General features: G+C 34.5%; 1 protein-coding gene across 2 annotated transcripts; it reads left to right on the top strand.

The window, feature by feature from the left end:
- Positions 1 to 1,945: 1,945 nt before the first annotated feature.
- Positions 1,946 to 12,534, top strand: clk4a (CDC-like kinase 4a). 2 transcript variants are annotated; one of them, XM_087280121.1, is made up of 13 exons: positions 1,983 to 2,090; positions 2,524 to 2,681; positions 5,614 to 5,878; positions 6,456 to 6,546; positions 6,853 to 6,919; positions 9,725 to 9,841; positions 10,024 to 10,190; positions 10,286 to 10,380; positions 10,466 to 10,595; positions 10,685 to 10,767; positions 10,861 to 10,940; positions 11,835 to 11,925; positions 12,020 to 12,534. In XM_087280121.1, the coding sequence occupies exons 2-13, from the start codon at positions 2,524 to 2,526 to the stop codon at positions 12,164 to 12,166; spliced, it is 1,491 nt and encodes a 496-aa protein (XP_087136247.1). In that variant the 5' UTR covers positions 1,983 to 2,090; the 3' UTR covers positions 12,167 to 12,534. The 2 variants fall into 2 exon arrangements, with proteins under 2 accessions (NP_001373164.1, XP_087136247.1); NM_001386235.1 differs by lacking the exon at positions 6,456 to 6,546 and having other exon boundaries at positions 1,946 to 2,090.
- The last annotated feature ends 9,556 nt before the right edge of the window (positions 12,535 to 22,090 follow it).

Raw genomic sequence — 22,090 nt, 5'->3', positions numbered from 1 at the left:
TTTTGATAACTTTTAACATTGCAGTCGGATTTTAGTAGTGCTTAAAAATCATATAGTGTAAAAAAGAAGCATTTATTCATTCATTTTGCATCAGCTAAGTCCTTTATTTATCACAGCAGAATGAACCGCCAACTATTTTGGCATATGCTTTATGCAGAAGATGCCCTTCCAGCCGCAACCCAGAACTGGGAAACAAAAAAGAAACAAAAAGAGATAAAAGTATAGGCTACGATAGAAGTGTAGAGTTGATCATACTGGTTACTTTATTAATACACTTACATGAACATGAGCAACATCAAGATTCCATGTAATAAAGCAGGCCCGGCCCTAAGCAATATGGCACCCTAGGCAAGATTTCAGGTGGCGCCCCGTCACATGGCAGTAAATTCCACCGTATAGTCATTCATTCATTTTCTTGTCGGCTTAGTCCCTTTATAAATCCAGGGTCAACACAGCGGAATGAACCGCCAACTTATCCAGCAAGTTTTTACGCAGCGGATGCCCTTCTAGCCGCAACCCATCTCTGGGAAACATCCACACTAAGGGCGTAGAATTGGCATGGACGGAGGGGACATGTTCCCACCAATATCTACCAATTACTTAAATGTCCCTACCAATAATTGAATCAACTTCAAAATAAAAATGAAGCTCGGTCAACCCTTATTAACCTACACATGCACAAAGTTTGCCACAATTATGAAAAACAATAATTTTGTGATAAAACAGTTACACATACCTCTCTAAATTTCTACATTTATACCTCCTCAAAGCCTGACTGCAGTAAAATCATCCAAATTGAAGAGGGTCACTGAGTCGCTGGTTCGAACCTCGGCTCAGTTGGCGTTTCTGTGTGGAGTTTGCATGTTCTCCCTGCCTTTGTGTGGGTTTACTCCGTGTGCTCTGGTTTCCCCCACAGTCCAAAGACATGCGGTACAGGTGAACTGGGTAGGCTAAATTGTCCGTAGTGTATGAGTGTGTGTGTGAATGTGTGTGTGGATGTTTCCCAGAGATGGGTTGCGGCTGGAAGGGCATCCGCTGTGTAAAAACTTGCTGGATAAGTTGGCGGTTCATTCCGCTGTGGTGACCCCGGATTAATAAAGAGACTAAGCCGACAAGAAAATGAATGAATGAATGAAATTGGCTGTAGTTTATGTGTGTGAATGAGTGTGTATGGATGTTTCCCAGTGATGGGTTACAGCTGCAATGGCATCCGCTGCAAAAAAAATATGCTGGATAAGTTGGCGGTTCATTCTGCTGTGGCAACCCAAGATTAATAAAGGGACTAAGCCAAAAAGAAAATGAATGAGACCTTCCATTCACTCATTTTTCCTTCGGCTTAGTCCCTTTATTCATCAGGGGTTGCCACAGTGGAATGAACCGTCAACTTATTCAACATTTGTTTTACAAAGCAGATCCCATTCCAGCTACAACCCTTAAATTTATTCAATTCAGATATACCACATGTCTTTGGACTGTGAGGGAAACAGGAGCACCTGGAGGTAACCCACGTAAAAACGGGGAGAACTTGCAAACTCAACACAGAAACACCAACTGACCCAGCCGGGACTTAATCCAGCAACCTAGGGGACAGTGCTAACCACTGAGCCACAGTGTCACCCTCATTTAGACTACAAAACCTTTTTTTATATCGTATTTAGCCTATCTAAAGAAATAAATACGTGGTTTATATTTTGGAATAGCTAGGATTTTTCTGTGTTGGTGAATTTTTATAATCTGTAAGCCACAAGATTACCTGTAGAGCTTTGTTCTCGAGTTTAAAATAAATAAAAGGATACAGTCAATGTACAGAAGCAAAGACTACAAAATGATTTTGACAGTAGTTAAAGTACAAACATAGACTGTTAAAAATACAACCCTCACAGGTAAACACCCTTGCACTATTTTCTCTCGCGCCCCTACAAGTGCGCTTCAGATCCGGTGACGTAAACCTCCATAAGCTCTCGAACATTCCAGACCAGCTCAGCCGACACCATTTTGAACCGCACCAACTGCATCAAAGAAGACGGAAATAAATTCGCCGTTTACCGAAGCAGATCTCGAAATACTTAAACGAGACTTTCATCAACCAGGTAAAGAAATAGTTTAGTTATTAGCTTATCTTTCTTCCACACGATGTAGAAATGTATGTATGTTAACTTATATACGTTCATTGCTTTTTTACATAACGTTATAGGCGTTGCAAGCGTTGCTTGACGTTGTGGACTGAGTTGTTGTCGTCGACATTTTCTTGTTGTTTAGCGTGTAAAAAGTGTCTCATATAGCAGTTTAGTGTTTCAAAACGTGTTTAAATCAGTTTTAAAGCTATTTAAGACGGTCTAAATGAAATAATTTGCTTTTGACAGACTTTGCTAACACGAGGTGTTTAGAACAAAGAATGTAACGTTAACGTTAAAGCATCGCCGTTTTAACAGATGGTACATTTATAATATGCACATTTCGACACATAATGTTATTTACAGTGAATGTTAAGACGTTTCAGCTGTGTTTTGTTTGTTTTATCAGATGAGACAGACGCAGAGAGAGCGCTCTCCCTGGCTGAGGGAGTTGAGTCTAGAAGACAGAATAATGGAGACCAGAAAGAGACACCGACGAGACTCGCACAGCAGCGAGAGAGAGAACAAATACAGAAAACATCACCATCATTACAAGAACAGCGACGGGTGAGAATCACAAACACCCGCTGGCCATCTATAATGTCACGTAGATTATATCATTTTAAACTAGCAAACAATTACGAAACAAATAATGTTACGTAACTGCACATTCATAAACAAGCGCATAGTGATATATATATATATATATATATATATATATATATATATATATATATTCATGAGTATTATACATTATCAGTTGCTAAATCTTAATCATAATAAACTTTAAACAATTTAGAAAGCAAAAACAGAAGTATTTTGCAAAAAAAAGTGATTTAGGCAACGTGTTATTTACTTTTCCAGCCAGAGATGAAAAAAGAGATGACCTATATAATATAGCCACGTATTTATAATAAAATTAAAGAGCCATAAAAGTTAGCAAAACCATTTAAGATAAATGTAAAATATTTATAAAAGAAGTTCATCCCTAGTGCCAGACAGAATCTTCAGACATTTTTTGCTATTTCTGTTGAGAATTGTGTAAAAAAATATGCAGATTTATGCAGAATGATTTTAGGAGTGTCGGGACTGAAAACTTAATACATGATATAAAACAAATATATCATTTTTTAACTTTTAATGTTTGCAAGGCAATTCCAATTAGATTCACTTATTTGGTTAACAAAGTAAGTCTCTCATATTATATATCAGTTGAAAGACAGAAAATATTAATTTACAAGCTGTATTGTTAATAAATCATATGAACATTTAATATTACTGTTATTAAATCACAAAATATTAGTTAAGTTAATTTAAAAAACTGAATAAATATAAATTCACACCAGTGAATGCGTAGACTCAATGATGGGCTAAAAATCTTCAGATTTCTTCGCACGCAGATTCTTTGTGGGCCTAGTCATCCCTCACATCTATTAATGTCAGCTAATGGATAGATAAATTGCATCACATGCATTTTGACTTGTTTTTCCTTCAAAGTATCTGGATAAAGTTGGTTTGCAAATTCTAAATGATAAAATCATATTAGCAGCCAATGACTATCAAAGTACAACCTTGTTCACAGTCAATTACATAGAGCTAATGTTGTTTCAAAGTCATATTTACATAAGATTGCAGACTGAAATTCTCAAAGTAGCGTGATAAAAAATATAGAGACGTGTCACAAGATGACACTGTTCAAAAATTACGAACGTGGTAATATAAAACCAGCTTTGACTTTGTTAGTGGAGATCAAACTGTACCAGTCAATGAATTGGGGAAAACCATGAGATTAAATTTACAAAAACAAAGTTGCTTTTTCCCCAACCATATAAAAAAAAAAACCCTCAAAAGAATGAAAGTGTTTTATTTTTTTGATAGCTGAAGGTCACTTGTTAAAAGTGGACATGGCAACTCTGTCAGCAAATGGTATGAGGACATCTTATAGTAACATTAGATGTCTAAATCTTATCCGGTAAGTTGCTAATTTAAGGCGCAAATGAGCTTTAGCCAGTTGGCCTTATGTGGGATCTGTTGACAGTGTGTTGTGTGATACTGGTTTGACAAGTTTGCTGCTTTCATGGAAGCTTCCTGGAAATTATTTTATAACATGACATTTAATGTATCTGCAAGAACTGAACCGAAATAATGATAAACATCACTTTGGCAAACTAGTGCTGAACGTAGAGCACATGACAAGTAAGTTTAACCTAAACACTGCTTCTTTTAGTATTTTATTCAAGGCATGATTTGACAGACCCTGTCTGATTGTTCTTATTTTATAGAGCTCTAACTATAAATTATCATTACATATAAAAAAATTATATAGAAAATTATATATAAAAAATATATTAAAAAAAATTATATCTTGTATATAATAAAAATTAAGAGTATTAGTGCAAAACAATGGAACGGTTGAGCTATTTTCTCCTAAGGACAGTGTTATGGCATTCTTGTGTGCAATTCTCAAAAACACCCACAAGATGGCTCTATTTACCTCTGAATTTGTTATGCAATAAATGTTTTTAAATGTTTGGAAAAAATATTGTGAATAATTGTTGGCTGATCTCTACATTTAGCAGTGTACATCTGTAGGTATTATTAGTAAGGATGTAACGATTCATCTCACAATTCGATACAATTCACGATGCTAATCTCACGATTCAGTCATGATTTTTTTAAACAAAATTATTTTAAACAAGTTTAGGGTGAAGAGCCTTTTTATTTTTTCTCAAATGCTGCACACTTTTTGCAAAATATTTTTTTTGCAGTGACTTAATTGCTATTTAAAAAAAAAGAGAAAAATACAAGCTAAAGAAGACTTATTAATATAAACAAACTAAAACTGTCACTGCTGGGATTTTACATTTTTAAAAAGAAATATCAGCATATCTGTGTTTTCTTGCATAAGCTGAGATCTCTGTACATTTACAATGTCCCCTGCTGATGAATAGACTCTTTCAGTAGGGACTGAGATGGCTGGTGTGAAGAGGAAATCCTTTTCTAAAATAGAGAGCAGTGTGTACTGAGGTGGTCAATAGGTCCTCTGCTCCATGCGACTGGCCACTGGCAAAAAAAAAAAAAAAAATTATAAAAGGAGTAATTAATTAGGAGTTTAGTACAGGAGTTGAACATGATTAATGAACATGATGAATAATTAATATTACTTGTATAATTAAATTGTAAATGTATCAGTGTGATACACTTAAGAAGACATGATCTTAAACATTTATAATTATTCAATAATAATAACAAGCAAATTATTAAAATATGCATAAAATAATTTAAAAGGAGAGAGTAAAAGTAATCTAATACCAGGTTCTGTAACAGCACAACTTTCTCTTTCAGTCTGAAAGACATCTTAACTCTTTTGCTGTGAAAACACTGATGCACCGTGTGATCTCTCTCCGTGTGATAGCTAAGGATATAAAAAAAATCATTCACCAACGAGTCAGCACCCGTAGTTTATTTATTTTTATATTTTTTCTCATCATCTTACTAGGCATTGCCTTGAGAAAAGAAGCTCAAACGAAAGACTGGACACTAGTGAAAAACACGCAGTGTTCAGAGACCATGAACACAACGGCTACGCTGCCTGTAAAGACAAGGAGAGAAACCGGGACCGATCCAGATCCCGTGAGAGACACCGGGAACGAGAGCGAGATCGAGACTGGCACCATTACAGTAAATCCTCTGGGAACAGCATGCGGAGCAGCCGGCACAGACACCGGCACAGGCACCGCCGTTCACACCCTCACTCTGACTCGGTATGAACACTGTCCTTCTCTGTTTGCCGCGGTAACAGTCATCTATCTGTGCATTACTTTCTTGTTATATGGACTGTGGGAGTTTCTCATTTCCAGTATTGGCAGAATGAATGACAGGAAGATTGTTGGATGGAATAGTTATATAATGCTAATATTATGATGTAAAAATAAAAACAAAAGGGTTAGATATAACATTAGTTTGATATCCACAGCATGTAAGATATTTTATAAAGCAGCTCATTTTCATGAAGGGGGAATACAGAATGTTTTTTTAATGTTGAATTGTTGTAACTGTCTACTTAATGGTCTGAGAAAGTCTCTCATCTGAAAATATGTTGCCATTGTTTTTCTTCTGTAACACACACGATGTGGTGGGCCCTGTGTGTATCTCGCGGGCTGAATTTGCGTTGGCTGTGGCCGGGCCTGACTGCTGCGGGTATCTGAATGGGCTGAATCTCTCTCCCCCCCACTCGTGAATGAATGAATGGCGCGTTCTGGTCCCCCACGGTTCTCTTGGGTTAATGATGATGATGATGATGGTGGTGATGATGGTGATGGCGGTGTTCCGAAACCTCAGAGGAGCCATCGCAGGAAAAGATCCAGGAGTGTTGAGGATGATGAGGAGGGGCACCTGGTCTATCACAGTGGAGACATGCTGAGAGCAAGATGTATAGAATACACACTTTTCTGTATCTCTTCTGTATCTTTTCATTTGTCTCACTGATTATTTCTGTTTTGGGGTCAGACTAAATTTACACACTAACTTTGGGGTCCTGATAAATGCAGACACAACACTTAGACTTATTCTGATGTGTGTATCACAATTCTAGATTTGTCTGGAATATTTTTGTTTGTGGAATATTTATGCATTACTTAAATAATTTGAGTGCTCCAAAATTCAGCAAAATCTATTGAAGGTTTTGATAGCACCGCATCAATTTCAGGTTTCTAATTGCCTCTCTTTAAACCCGTAGATGAGATTGTGTGTACACTTGGAGAAGGAGCCTTTGGCAAAGTGGTGGAGTGCATTGATCATGAAAAGTAAGTCTTCCTATCACTTAAGTCAAAACTTTTTGCTTTTATATTTTGCATGTTTCTTATACTCAAGACAAGCCACAAATGAAACAAAACGTTGACTTAATCTTAATTTTTTTTGGTTATAATTTATGGGCTAATAATGCTGTAAACACAGGGTGTCCGCGAGGTCTTAAAATAATTTTTAGGCTTTAAAAAGTCTTAAATTGACTGAAATATTGTGTTGTAGATCTTAATTTTTAACAGGTCCTAATTTTCTTATGTCCAAATAAATCTACCCAATCGGGCTGAAACCCAATCACCAATAATCCAACTCCACTTTCTTTGTTATATTTGTTTTTTTTATTGGAAAGAATTAAAATTCACAACAGCTGTTAGACATTTTACAGCAAATTCTCCTAATTAAATTCCCTAATCAGGGAAAAAACGAAAGCAACACATCTCTTCCATTAATTTAAAAACTATTTGCAGTAAAAAATCCTTAGTGTTTAGCCTGTATAAGTCTTAATTTTAATTCATAATGCTCTTAAAAAGAGTCTTAAAGACTTAAATTTGACATGCAGAAACACTGCAATCAGGATTTTTGCAGCCGATACCAAGTACCGTTTCCTTGTTATGGTGATCGATTGTACCGGCCGAGTACAGATTTTGATACTTCAATCTTTATAATGCATAAGCACATTTTCCCTTTAAGTATGATCCTTAAGAGAAGATCTTGCCTAACCTTAAAATAGGAATTGTTGCGTATAATCCCTTAAACATCTCTCTTATAACCATTTAATTTACTTCGGCTTAGTCCCTTATTTTTCAATGGTCGCCACAGTGGAATGAACCAACACAGAAAATAATATAACACCGGTATAAAAATGAATAAGGAAAATGATAAACAGTGCATTAACGGTGTTCGCGGGGTCTTAAAAAGTATTAAAAGTTAATAAATCAATGTAGAGAAATTTAAGGCCCTTAAAAAGCATGAAAAAGTCTTAAATGCTATTTTGCAAAATATTTAATTTTGTATAATATGTTTATGCAATGTATGGTTGTATGCTAAAGTTTGTCTGAATTAAATCTGAGAATATCAGGATGCTGTGTAGTTTCTGAAATCAATAAAGTCCTACTAGATTTGACATCATGCTGCTTTATTGCAGTAATCAAGACAACACCATTATTTCTGCGCCACCTGCTGAATTTTAGAATTTTTTGAGATTTAATAGATTTTTATTCAGTATATGAATAATGTTTTAGTTTTGTATTAATTTCTTAATTTAATTTAATTTCCTAATTTCTCATTAATATTTAGTAAATTACTGTAGCGTAAAATTTCGCCAGTGTTTCTGGTTAAAGGTCTTAATGTATGGGAAGAGTCTTAAAGTCTTAAGGTATTGAATATCACTCTCTGATTCCTGTATATACTCTCAATCAAGAAGAATTTTGGAGTGCATATTTGATGCATAAGAAGTTAACATGCACACCTATAAATCAAATACTTCTTAATTAAAAGGAATTAGGCCTATAAACTACTGTTTATTGCAATAGTAAATTACAGGAAGTTATATTATTGGATATTTATGATAAAAAATAAATAATAAAGTTTTATTCATCTAATAATTCCTGCCAGCTTTTAGTGAACTTGCAATATTGTCAAAAACACAGAACTTTTAGTTGTTATATGTAGAAAGGCCTAAATACATGCAAGACCATTCATAGATTTTCCTTATCTCTAACTATTGACTGCAGATCTCTCAATAAAAGCAAGAGGGAAATTTGCACTTGCGATATTTTTACTGCTCTATTCATTTAACTTAAGAAATGTCATGCTTAGAACATCCGTGTGTTTCTTGTGATCTGCACTCTTGCTCATTCACTCTCGTCGCCATGATTTCCGTGAATTTTAATTAATTTTTGAGGTCACTGAGTCAGTATTGTTAATAAACTATAAACAGGTCGCACTACATCTGTATATATTTTAGCTGCTGTGACGCGAGCATATCGATCGCTCACACCTCTACACATCATTTACCTCCTCACGTGTTGTAGGCTATGTATAATATACAGGAGCACGTGTGTCTTCCTCTGCTTGTTAACTCATAAACAAACACCTGCAATCGGTTCATGAGATCAGCCAGATTAGCAAGTACCGATCAAGTCATGAAATACGAGTATCGGCTGGTGCTGATCAATGGGAGCATCCCTAGTACGGGATGATCTAGCTCAATATATCTCGGTTATTTCATGGTTCGACAGTGATTGACACCTCAAATGATTTCCATTTATTAAAAAAAAAATCAAACAAAAAAATCTTTTAATTTGCACTTAAAGTCTAAGACTTAATGTATGTATATATTGTGCTATACCACCACATTTCTAGGTTCATCCACAGCCAAGTTTACCACTTTAAGTCATGGGAGTTTTGGATTTACCATTGTTGTTCCATACACTTTGTAATACTGTGCTAAAAATATCCACAAAGTTTTCAGTAAAAATAGCAAAAGATGGGAATGTAAATACTTACAGAGGTAAAAGGTGCAAGTATCACTACTTTTCTGAGTTAACCCACCTGTAGTTTCAAAATTGTTTGAGTTTTTATTTTTTATCTGCTTAAAAGATTGGTAACCAAACAGTGAATTTCTATTGCCTTCTATAGTATGGGGGTAAAATGTCAGTCATGACAATCAACTGTAATAAAGATTGAAATAAGAATAAACCAAGTTTTAGAAATGCCATGGTGTATTTACTGTCCAAAAATAAGTGCAGACCACAAACGTATCCAATCTAATGCTTGTTAATGATCTAACTTTGTTTCTCTTGCAGAGTTGGAGCTCGCATTGCGCTGAAGATCATTAAAAATATTGAGCGCTATCGTGATGCGGCTCTATCTGAGGTTGAGGTGCTGGAGCAGATTAACTCGCTAGACTGTGACAGGCGATAGTAAGTGCCTCTGAAAGCAGCTAAAACAGTAATCTCCTACAATTTATGCCTCTCCGATGCATGGCGGTGTGATATCACACTTAATTTGAAATTTACAGCCTCTCAGGTGTAAAGAAGTCCAGACAGCGTATTAGCAGTGCCGTATTTCATCTGCTTTTTTTTTTTTTTTTTTTCTTTCCCAGTGCTTGTGTGCGGATGTACGACTGGTTTGATCACCACGGGCACATCTGCATTGCCTTTGAGCTGCTGGGCTTGAGCACGTATGATTTTCTGAAGGAAAATAACTTTCAGCCCTTCTATATCAACCACATCAGGCACATGGCCTACCAGATCATCAGAGCAGTCAGATGTGAGTCACGGATCTTGTTCAATTGCATCTTTTTCCTCTGCGCGTTTGGATGAAACACAGATTTAATCTTGCGCTTTTTTTCTTTGCCGGTTCAGTTCTTCACAAGAACAAGCTGACACACACTGACCTGAAGCCAGAGAACATCCTCTTTGTTAATTCGGAGTATAACATTAGGTACAACTCAAAAATGGTAAGAAGAGGCTTGTATTTATTTATTTATTTATTGATTTTATATAAATACCTGTCATTAATTATTGGTGTTTTAAATCTTGCAGAAGAGGGATGAGAGAACTGTGAAGAATCCTGATGTAAAAGTGGTGGATTTTGGGAATGCAACATACGAGCATGAGCATCATACATCCGTAGTGTCCACACGGCATTATAGAGCTCCAGAGGTTATTCTGGGTAAACAGTTGTTTTTATTAATTGATTTTTGAGGTAGATTGTCACGATCGCTTGCTAAAACTAAAACAATCTGTTTTCATTTCTATCAGATTTGGGCTGGAGTCATTCCTGTGACGTGTGGAGCGTGGGGTGTATTCTCATTGAGTACTATCTAGGATCCACTCTATTTCAGGTCATTGTCTTTTGAGTTTCGGTTGTTGTTCAGTTATTTGACATTTTAGACATGCTTTTTTTTTTTTTTTTAAACAAATTATTTTTATTTTAGACCCATGACAGTAAAGAGCATTTGGCCATGATGGAGCGAGTGCTGGGCCCCATACCAACACACATGTTGCAGAAAACAAGGTAAATTCAATATTTGTGTCAAAGATTCATTTCTGTAGGTATTTATGTATTTAGAAGAAAACGAATTAAGACAAAATATTTATAAAAGCATCGGAGGACAAGTGTAGTGAGCTGCAGCAAGGCATATTATTGATTCAATGCCATTTGAATTATTATTGATTAAAAAAAGTATTTAAGTCTGTTTTTTTTATTTTTTATTATTATGCTAGAAATGTAATCACAGATTGTTTAAAACTATTTTAAAATACACACTAAAGGTCTGAAAAAAATCTAAATACTAAGAAAAAAGTAGAATTTTGCCCATATTAGGATCTTAGCAACTCATTTACAGGGACTGCACAATATATCGTTTGAGCATGGATATGCAATGTTGAGTTGGGATTAAAGATGACCAGAAGCGACAGGTCAAAACATAGATTTGTGGAGACACTGCAGAATTGAACCACAATAGAGTAAAAGTTCATCACCTGTGTGTGTTTTTAATTCCTGTGTGAACATTTTAAGAGTTCAAAGCATTTAAGTTGTGCATAAAGAATAATTATAATGAATAACTTGTATGACTATGTAGTGTTATTTTACATTTATTTATTTAAATTCTGCACCTGAACATTGTTAGACTCCCCCAACCATAAAGCCATAAAGCACTGTTTATTTCCCTTTAATATTTGCTCTAGTAGTAATGACTTTGCAAATAGAGCAAGTCATCTGATAAAAATGTAGTTGTATCGAAATATCGCAGAGAAAAAAAAAAAAAATCAAATTGTCAGAATTTTCCAAAATCATGCAGCCCTACACTTTTTTTTTTTTTTTTTTTTTTCAATGGGTTAGATTTTAAAAAATGTTTTTTTTTTCAAATCAAATGTTCTAAAAATGGCTGTTATTTTTATTGTGCAGGAAGTCGAGGTTTGTTCGCAATGATAAACTGGACTGGGACATTCACAGCTCTTCAGGACGTTACGTCAGGAAGCAGTGCAAACCCCTTAGAGTGAGTTTGTCCTTTATTGGAGTTAACTTCTTTAGTCATCTCAAAACACAACTTTTAAATCATTACTCACAAGATGAATCATTGTTTCTTGCAGCAATACTTGGTCTCTTCTAGCTCAGACCATGAGCAGCTGTTCGATCTAATAGAGAGGATGCTTGAGTATGACGTTACAAAGAGGATCACCTTGGACGAAGCCATCAAACACCCATTTTTCAACTCTATCAGGAAGAGCAAGAAATAAGTGGATTTTTCTGGATTTTCCTCTCTGAGAGAGGCTGTTTCTCTGACTGCATCAGTCCCCTGTATAGATCATACAGTGCTCTAATCGCTACAGCTGTATTTATTGTGCTTTTTTCAGTAGGAGTTAAGTGACCTGTTGCTCTTGAGTTTGTAATTTGTTACTTGTGTTGAAACAGCATCATCAGACTGATTATAAACTGTGATTATAATTATGAAGGGGCTGGGCTTTAGGGTGTTAGGTTTGTAAGATGCTTTATATTTGTCATAGATTTCTTAGCATTGTTAATAAAAATGTAGTGGTATCTGTAAGTGTGTTTTCATTTGTCTTTCTCCATGATTCTTAAAAATAAAAATCCGTTTGTCATCGCAGTCGTTTGTTTCATGGGTGTAATTTTGTCATGTGGTCAACAGAGGGCGGTGCATCACAACTTAAAGGCATAGTTCACTCAAAATACACTCACTATTCACCTTCAATAGTTTCAAACCTTTGAGTTTTCTCTTTAATATTGAACGCAAAAAAAAAAATTGTGAGTGATGTTGGCAATCGGTAACCATTGGCTTCCATAGTAGGAACAACAAATATGGACATCAATAGTTGCCGATTTCTAACTTGTTCATTTCTTGTTTAATAGTGTTTAATATCTTGTTTTACAAGTGAGTAAATTTTCAGTTTTGGATGAACTGGCCCTTTTATCTTTAAACAAACGATCATAATTTTTAGGTAAATCAGAGTTTATTGATATAGTAAATTAATGAAGGGAGGCTTCGTTAAATCTGACCCACCTGCATTTTTATTTTACATCTGTGAACTTTTTCTGTAAGCATGCCAAATGTGATTGGCATCATTTAATCATACTTTTTCCAAGCCTGTTTGACTTTCTTTGAACATAAACGAAGATATTTTGAAGAGAGCTGGAAACCTGTAATAATCGACTTTCATCTATTTGATTTTCCTACAAAAGAAGTCAATGATAACAAATTATCAGCGTTTTCAGAATATCTATGGAAGTCAATGGTTACCGGTTTTCAGCATTTTCAGAATATCTATGGAAGTCAATGGTTACCGGTTTTCAGCCTTTTCAGAATATCTATGGAAGTCAATGGTTAACGGTTTTCAGCATTTTCAGACTATCATAGTCAATGGTTACCGGTTTTCAGCATTTTCAGAATATCTGTGGAAGTTAATGGTTACAGATTTTCAGCATTTTCAGAATATCTGTGGAAGTTAATGGTTACAGATTTTCAGCATTTTCAGAGTAACCATAGAATTAAATGGTTACAGGTTTTTCAGCATTTTCAGAATGTCTATGGAAGCAAATGGTTACCGGTTTTCAGCGTTTTCAGAATATCTATGGAAGCAAATGGTTACCGGTTTTCAGCGTTTTCAGAATATATGGAAGTAAATGGTAACAGGTTTTCAGAATATCTATGGAAGTCAATGGCTACCGGTTTTCAGCATTTTCAGAATATCTATGGAAGCAAATGGTTACCGGTTTTCAGAATATATGGAAGTCAATGGTTACAGGATTTCAGCATTTTTAAAATATCTATGGAAATTAATGGTTACAGGTTTTCATTTCAAAATATTTATGGTAGTAAATGATTACTGTTTTTTGCATTTTCAAAATATCTAAGAACGTCAATGGTTACAGGTTTTCAGCATTTTTAAAATATCTATGGAAGTAAATGGTTACCAGTTTTCAGCATTTTTGAAATATCTATGGAAATCAAGGTTTTCAGCATTTTCAAAATATCTACGGAAGTCAATGGTAACAGGTTTTCAACATTTTTAAATGGTCTATGTAAGTCAATGGTTACAGGTTTTCAGTATTTTCGAATTATATATGGAAGTCAATGGTTACCAGATTTCAGCATTATTGAAATATCTATGGAATTCAATAATTACCAGATTTTAGCATTTTAAAAATATCTACGGACATCAACGGTAACAGGTTTTCAGCGTTTTTAAAATATCTATGGAAGTAAATGGTTACCGGTTTTCAGCATTTTCTAAATATTTATGGAAATCAATCGTTATCAGATTTTCAGCATTTGTGAAATGTACATGGAAATAAATGGTTACAGGTTTTCAGCATTTTTAAAATTATACTTTTTCTGTTCAACATAATAAAGAAACTCAAAGGTTTGGAATCACTTGAGATTGATTCAATTTGCATTTTAGTGTGAACTATCCCATTGTGATGTTCGTTGATAAAACACAATTTTGTCGAATATAGATTTACTTATCAAATAAAAGCGAAAGCAGGAGATCATCCTTAACAGAGTACATCAGTAAAGTGTCTCGAATTTAAATATGTTACCCACTAAGTGTTGTAGCATATAGCTACAATTGACACAAGTACCTAACGCGGATAGAAAACAATCAGAAGAATCGAGAAAAGTTCCCACAGATTGTTCACAGCTGCTCCTGAACGCTTTCTGGTGATTCCAGCCTCTTGTTTCACGCTCGTCTCACACACCACGCTAAAATAAGGATATGTCTGAATACCTGCTGAGCTCCCTATCGAGGCTGCATATCAACACAGCGAAGGCGCGCACAACTTTTTTTAGCCCGTCGTGGCACGCGCCACACACTGCCAAACCATCAGCTCACTAGTAAGGGTGTGCGAAAAGTTTTGAGCACGGCCAAGCTGTTCAAAGCCCCGTGTGCTGCTCAACACAGCTCAGTCTGACAGCCACATCTCATCGATCAACAACTGATCAATAAGTAACTATCGGAAACTAATCGACGACTTTTTTTTTCCTCAGCATGGAATCGTCGGCGGACAAAAATATGGAGAGTAAACAGAATGCCGCGAAACCGCTTCATCTGCGCTATTTAGTGTCTTTTCCAACCGCAGTGTGTTTGGTGTTATCGCTGAGCTCAATAGCGGTGTGTTTTCTCATGGCTTTTAAAACGCATCAGATGGAGAGCAGGCTTCACGAGCTGGAGATAAAGATGACTGACATCTGTCAAGAATCATCCGCCGACGTCTCTGTTTCACAGGAGCTGCGCAGAATACAAGAGGCAAGCGGGGTTTTACTCTTCATCCAGCATGTTTCATAACACTGTCTTCACATCTTTCTGAAGACTGCTTTAATAAAGTTTAACTTGGACCCAACTTAAATCACTTTTATACTTGTTAAAATGCGAGTAACTTTTTCAATGCATGCTCTTTATTTTTTTTAAGTGCTTACTAAGAAATAAGGGGCAAATTCAGACATTTTCAACATTAAAAATCTGAAAACTCAACTAAATGTTTAATCATAAGCACATCTCCATCTTCAGTTGTTATTATTGTATATGCCAACAGGTGCGTTTATGTGTGATAAAACCATTAGGATATGCCATTTATTAATAGTTTAATAGCAAATATTATTCACTGGTCAAAAGCGAAATTGGATATTAAAACATAAAACGGTTTAAATTATTGTTGAACGCTTATTAGAATTTGCTCTGATTTTTTTCCCCAAGAGCAATCAGTGATCTATTATAACATTATAAAATGACTCTGGAGCACATGTGCGTTAGATTTTAGAAATTGAGATTTAAACATGACATAAAAGATGAATAAATGTTAATATTTGGCTGAGATGCAACTATTTAACCATGTAAAATCAAAATGCTAAGAAAAAAGTTTTTTATTAAGATCTTAATAACATACAAAATTAAATATTGATATATTTACAGTACTAACTTAACAAAATATCTTTATAGAATATGAACTTATCTAAAGATTTTTGTCATAAAAGAGAACCAAACAATATATTAGTGGCTATATTTCCAATAATGAACCTGAGCAACATATAAGGGTGGTTTTGTGGTTATTATGCCAATATTGTCAGGCATATTTTGCACAAAACAAAACTATTTGATATTAAACACTAAATATGAATTTAATCGTCCATTTGTTCAGACATTTGTATGTAATAAATTGACATTACAGGCTAATAACGGCTCACTTTTTTATTCATGTGAATTCAGTCTTAATACACTGTAAAACCCAAAAAGTTAAGGTCAACTTGAAATGAGTGTATCAAATGAAATGAGTGTAGTTAACTCAAAATTGACAATCAAAATTAAATCTTGTCCATATTAAGATCTTAGCAATGCACATTATTAATACAAAGTTGAGTATTAATATATTTACAATAGGAAATTTACTTAATATCTTCATCAACATGAACTTTATTTAATATTTTCTTGATTTTTGTCTTAAAAGAAACCCATAAAATATATTGTTGGCTATATTGTCAATAATATTCCTGATCAACATGAGGATATTTTGGTGGATCAGAGTCACATTTTAAAACAGTGCTTTGTACACAAATAATACTGTCGGGCATATTTTACACACACAAAAAAAAAAAACATTTGACATTAAAACAGTAAAATTTAAGCATCAGAGTCAAGTATGAATTTAATCTCAGTTCTAATTGTTCAGACATTAGTATCTAACAAATTGAAATTACAGGTTACAGGTTAATAAATGCATATACTGTAAAAACATCCTGGTTGCTTTAAATGTTTAAGTTGAATCAAGTTAACCTGATGAGTCCATGGACCTTATATTATGTAAACTGACTTAAAACAGCTTGCATAACTTATTAAATTAAGTTAGAATACGATTAACTTAGCTAAGTTACAATGAACTAAAAACCTGCTGTCATGACTAATTGATCATATAATTTTCTTTAGTGTAGTTGTTCTTTCATGTATCAACATAAGTACAGAAAAAGCACGTTGTTTCATTTCTACATTATTTGACTCACATTTTGACATTTTATTTTCTCCAAAGTTCACAACATTAAAGCTGACACTTATATACTTTCCATGTATCTGTAAAACCCAACAGTTAACTTAATCAAATGAAATGAGTGTAGTTAACTCAAAATTTACTGAAAGCTAATTTTACTGATTTGAAAATATTTTTGAACTCGGTGTCGGAGGTAATGAGTTCATTAAATACCTCATTACGTCAACTTAAATGGAGTAAGTCACAGTACTCGTATAGATTAGTTTTTTTTTAACTCAAATGGTTTGTTGCAATTGGTTTCCTCAAAGGGTTTAAGTTGCCATAACGTTTTACAGTACTCAGTTGGTTTGAGTTCTCTTCATTTATTGGGTTTTACTGTGCTCAGATTGATTTGCTTATTCAAATGGATTAAGTTCACAGTACTCATTAGGATTAGTTTTTGAAAGTAGATGGTTTGTTGCAATTGGTTTTCAAAAACAACACTTACAGAAGTCTCTTCAATACATGTAATAAATTCTGGGTTCCACACAATTCCTTTATGTTGCCACAAGACAAATCAATTAAGTTAATTGAATTGTTTTAACAAATGTAAGTAGATTCAACATGAAACAATTTGCAGACTTGTGTTGATTCAGCTCATTTAAAATAAGTAGTTTGAACAAGCAGCAACAATCTTTATTTGAAGGTGAAAACATTGAAAGTATGACTCTGTGTGTGTGTTATATTTCATATTACAGAGGCTGAATGAAGTGCCGAAGTTGCGTGTGGCGAGAGACGTGACACCAGACTGCAACTGTCCTCCAGGTACGTCCATCATTTTCTTCTGACAGACCCATTCTGAGCTTTTTAAAGCACAAGAACATCCCTCTGAGATGAAGCTGTGATAGATTTATCATTGATGTCTAATCAAGGAGTGAATTTGGAGCTTTGCTAAATGTGTACGAGTAGAAATTGGTTGTAAATGTGCAGATTGTTGTACTGGAGCTGTTTTATTTATATGGAGATTTATTTTGGTGTGCTTCATTGGTGGCGTTTGAAGGTGTCAAACGTGGAGCACAGACGCTCTTGATTCTGGAGGTCATTAATAATATAGTAAGACTATTACTTAAGTGGTAAGGCCTTTTAAAATGCCCAAAACAACATTTTAGATGGTTTACAGCGTGCTCAGCCTGATGGTTTGTCCATTTACAAACATTTTATCATTACTTGATCTCTTATAACACAATCACATGACCTTTGTTAATGCGCATGCTGAAGTTTGTGAGGTAAAAGTGTTTCCATCGTAGTTTGTGTGCATCTTTTCTAATCGCGTTAAAAGTTTATCCTACTTAGTTATGCACATATTTTTTTTGCGCATTTTCAAAATGTATGCCCATCTTGGCGTTTCCATCAACCGTTTTTTTTTTTTTATGTGCATATGCAAAATGCGCATAAAAATAGGTGGATGGCAACATAGCTAGTGTTGGGGGGAAAGTTACTTTAGAAAGTAATGCATTACAATATTGAGTTACTCCCCAACAAAGTAACTAGTTGCATTTCTTAGTTACTTTTCATGGTAAGTAATGCGTTGCGTTACTTTTGAGTTACTTTGCTTTACTTATTATTACCTGGCTGAGACTTGAGCTCTTTCAGAACTGAAACTAACAACACACTGTATAACCTGCATTTACCTTTAAAGGTTCAAGAAACCCTCGAGTACTTTTTTTGAGATTTTAACAGATTTGTGTGTGTTGAGCATCAGGACAATGTTAGCGTCTGTTAGCTTTAATTGTTGGGAAAACTGGGTAATTTTGAGCTTTTGTCAGCTAATTTCAGCTTCCGGGTTTAAATTGATTTTTGGAACTTGATCATAATCAGCGACGTATCGCAAAACTTCAAGTGCAAAGATGACCTGTCGGTTTCTCATTATTATTCATAGCGGAGTTTTCTTATCCTATGAGAAGAGCCGGCTTCTTAAATATTCATAAGAGCACGTTTTTTCCGAAGACAAAGCAGACCTGGCCAAGCTCAGCTGTGAAATCCTACGTTAATGACTGGGTGAGACGCGTCTGCCATAAACAAACAGACAAAGAAAATGTCGTATCTGTGTCTGTTCTAATCACAGATTTTGGAATTGTACCCTCGTAATATTACGAGTACGTTCTGTTTTTCTTTACGATTTTATACTTAACGGATGAGTGAATTTTATTTACGCACAAAATATTTATGACATTGATTTTATTCCATACAGGGCATTAAATTACTGTTTATTTCTTTGCATTTTAACTTTGTAAACTATAAAATCATGGGTCTCCGCATGGTTTGTGTCTCATTTTGTGAACTGACTGACAGTTACTCGCTCCCCTCCTTCTCCCCTGCTCTGCTGGCCACGCCCACTCCTGCCCTTTGCTCGCGGAGCTCCACGCCCACTATGATGCATGAGGTGGACCTGAACTGAAAGTGGGGGGTGTCATGACCCTTTAAAAAACACACCAAATAATATTTTAGGAGATCTACATGCCGTATACAGATTATTGAAAGTTTAAAGCAATTTGTTTGCTACTTTTGTATTATTTGTCTTAAGTAAAATCACTGTCCATTGATTATTGAAAGTAATGAGCAGATTCTCTCATTGATTACTTTAATGACTAGTTTAATGACTACTTTTGTGACTACTTTAATTTTAATTGAGCAATTTATTTTTTAAAGGCAAATTAATTAAACAAAAAAAAATTCAAAAATATAACTGAAATATTACTACTTATTTTTTTAAAAGTAATGCGTTACTTTATTCGTTACTTAATAATAATATTACGTAACTCGCATTACTTGTAATGCGTTATCCCCGACATTGATAACGGCCCTACAATAAAATACAGTTTATATTAAAGTTTAATACAAAAATTTTAGAAATTTTCCTTAACAAAATAAGTTACAATTAATATTTTATTCTGAATTCTTTCAATATTTGTTAAAAAATAAAATAAACATTTTCTCATTAGATTCCTGATCATCCTTTTGTTCTGAGTCTATTTTAAGATCTACTCTGAAAGAACCTATCGGTGAACAGTTCCTACAAGAACTATTGTTTAAAGAACTGAAGAATGAAAAATTTATGCCAATTAATAATCTTGGATTGATTTATAATGGATTCAGGAAGTCAAACCAGCTCTAAAAATGTGATTGTCACAAATGAGGCCCGTAACCAAAGGGGGTTCCGGTGGTTTGAAAGACCCACCCCTCAATGACAAAGGTCCAGAATTTGTCCCATACATGAGCCCATTTGTCCTATTTTGACTGCTACATCATCATAAATTGTGAACGTAACCCACTGAAAAAGGCTTTAAGACCACACATCAGTGTGACTTCAGCTAATTGGTTTTGGCCAATGCAAGCTATTATTTTTCATGAGTCCAACAACCAGCTGTGCAAGAAAACATAAAATCGGATGTAAGTGAAGTCTTTGTTCACTACTGTATTGTTCTTAAATAGAGAAAGCATGTTTACTAACTTTTATTCTAAATCTTGGACATTATTCTTGAAACAAACAATGACTGATAAAAAGGTGTGAAGCACCAAAAGCGGCCCATATTAAAACTAATTTAAATACTAATTTGACTATTGTGTTATCCATTAATTTTTAATCAAATGTACTTTTTTACAAGAGAGGCTAGAAAAATTATGAAGCTCTTTTATTATTATTATTATTATTTTTATTATTATTATTATTATGTTTTCATTAATATTTTATTAATTAAATAGCCAAATTCTGACTGAGGAAAGTTGAATGTGCTGGCCAGTTTGTCATTTGTCTAATAAATGACAATAGGTTACAGTTCTTAATTAAAAACCTTAATAGATTCATATTTCTCCTAATGATGAATGATGTAATTTGTATTTTAAAAATAAGTATTTATTAATTTTTTTTATTCTAAATGTTTAGGAAATATTTTGGTACATTAAAACGTGTAGTTATGATGATCATCCAACAAGCTAATCCAGCTATACAGTTGAAACCAGAAGTTTACATACACTGTATAAAAAGGCACATAACGATTTAAAAAAAATTCAGATGTTGATGTGACTAAACTTTTTCCTTTTAGGTAAGATAGGATTATCACATTTGTTTCTGTTATGCTTAAATGCTTAATAATTTTCTTGAAAGTCAAGTTTACACACAATAAGATTATTATGCCTCTGAAAAAGCTCAGATGATGGTGTCAAGGTTTTGGAACTTTCTGATTGGCTAATTGACAACATTGGCGTTAATTGGAGGTACAACTGCAGAATAGTATTTAAGGAAAACCTCAAACACACTGCTTCCTTCTGTGACAACATGGGAAAATCAACAAGCCAGAATCAACAAAAAAGCCAGATTACAATTTGCTAAATTACACTGGGGAAAAGAACAACTTTTGGAGACATGTGCTGTGGACTGATGGAACTAAGATTGAACTGTTTGGCCATAATGACCAGTGTTACATTTGGAGGACAAAAGGGAAAGCTTACAAGCCTATAAACACCATCCCAACTGTGAAGTATGGGGCGGCAGCATCATGTTGTGGGGCTGTTTTGCTGCAGGAGGGACTGGTCCACTTCACAGCATAGATGGCATCATGAAGAAAGAACATTATGTAGAAATACTGAAGCAACATCTCAAGACATCAGCCAGGAAATTAAAACTTGGCCACAAATGGGTCCTCCAAACAGACCATGACCCTAAGCATGTGCCAAATTAGTTAAAATGTGCTTTAAGGACAACAGAGTGAATGTTTTGGAGTGGCCATCACAAAGCCCTGATCTCAATCCTATAGAAAATTTCTAGGCAGAGTTAAAAAAGCTTGTGCGAGCAAGACAGCCCACAAATTTGACTCAGTTATACCAATTCTGTCAGGAGGAATGGGCCAAAATTCCTGAAAACTGTTGTAAGAATCTTGTGAAAGAATAACCATAACATTTGACCAAAGTTATACAATTAAAAAAAAAAATACCAAAGAAATGTAATAACCCCCCCTCCTAACGAACCTAAAATAGTAAACATTTAGTATGATTTACCATTAGATATTTTAAAAAAATTGTTATGTTCCTTTTTTTGAGACTGTAAGAAATCTTCTGGTTTCAACAGTAAATAGTGCTTTAAATGTCACTACAATACAGTATTTAAATCTCATAATTAAATATAAAATGAA

Source organism: Danio rerio, chromosome 14 (genome assembly GCF_052040795.2).
Source record: "Danio rerio strain M-AB ecotype USA chromosome 14, GRCz13ab, whole genome shotgun sequence".
NCBI classification, from domain to species: Eukaryota; Metazoa; Chordata; class Actinopteri; order Cypriniformes; family Danionidae; genus Danio; species Danio rerio.
Note: the sequence above shows the minus strand (reverse complement) of the source record. Positions and strands in the feature narration are given on the sequence as shown.

What these genes read in the sequence shown, in the direction of transcription:
- clk4a (XM_087280121.1), top strand. Translation starts at nt 2,524, where the DNA reads ATGAGACAGACGCAGAGAGAGCGCTCTCCCTGGCTGAGGGAGTTGAGT. An exon ending in CACACCCTCACTCTGACTCG is followed by an intron (nt 5,879 to 6,455) that starts GTATGAACACTG and finishes CCGAAACCTCAG; the next exon opens with AGGAGCCATCGCAGGAAAAG. An exon ending in GAGTGCATTGATCATGAAAA is followed by an intron (nt 6,920 to 9,724) that starts GTAAGTCTTCCT and finishes TTTCTCTTGCAG; the next exon opens with AGTTGGAGCTCGCATTGCGC.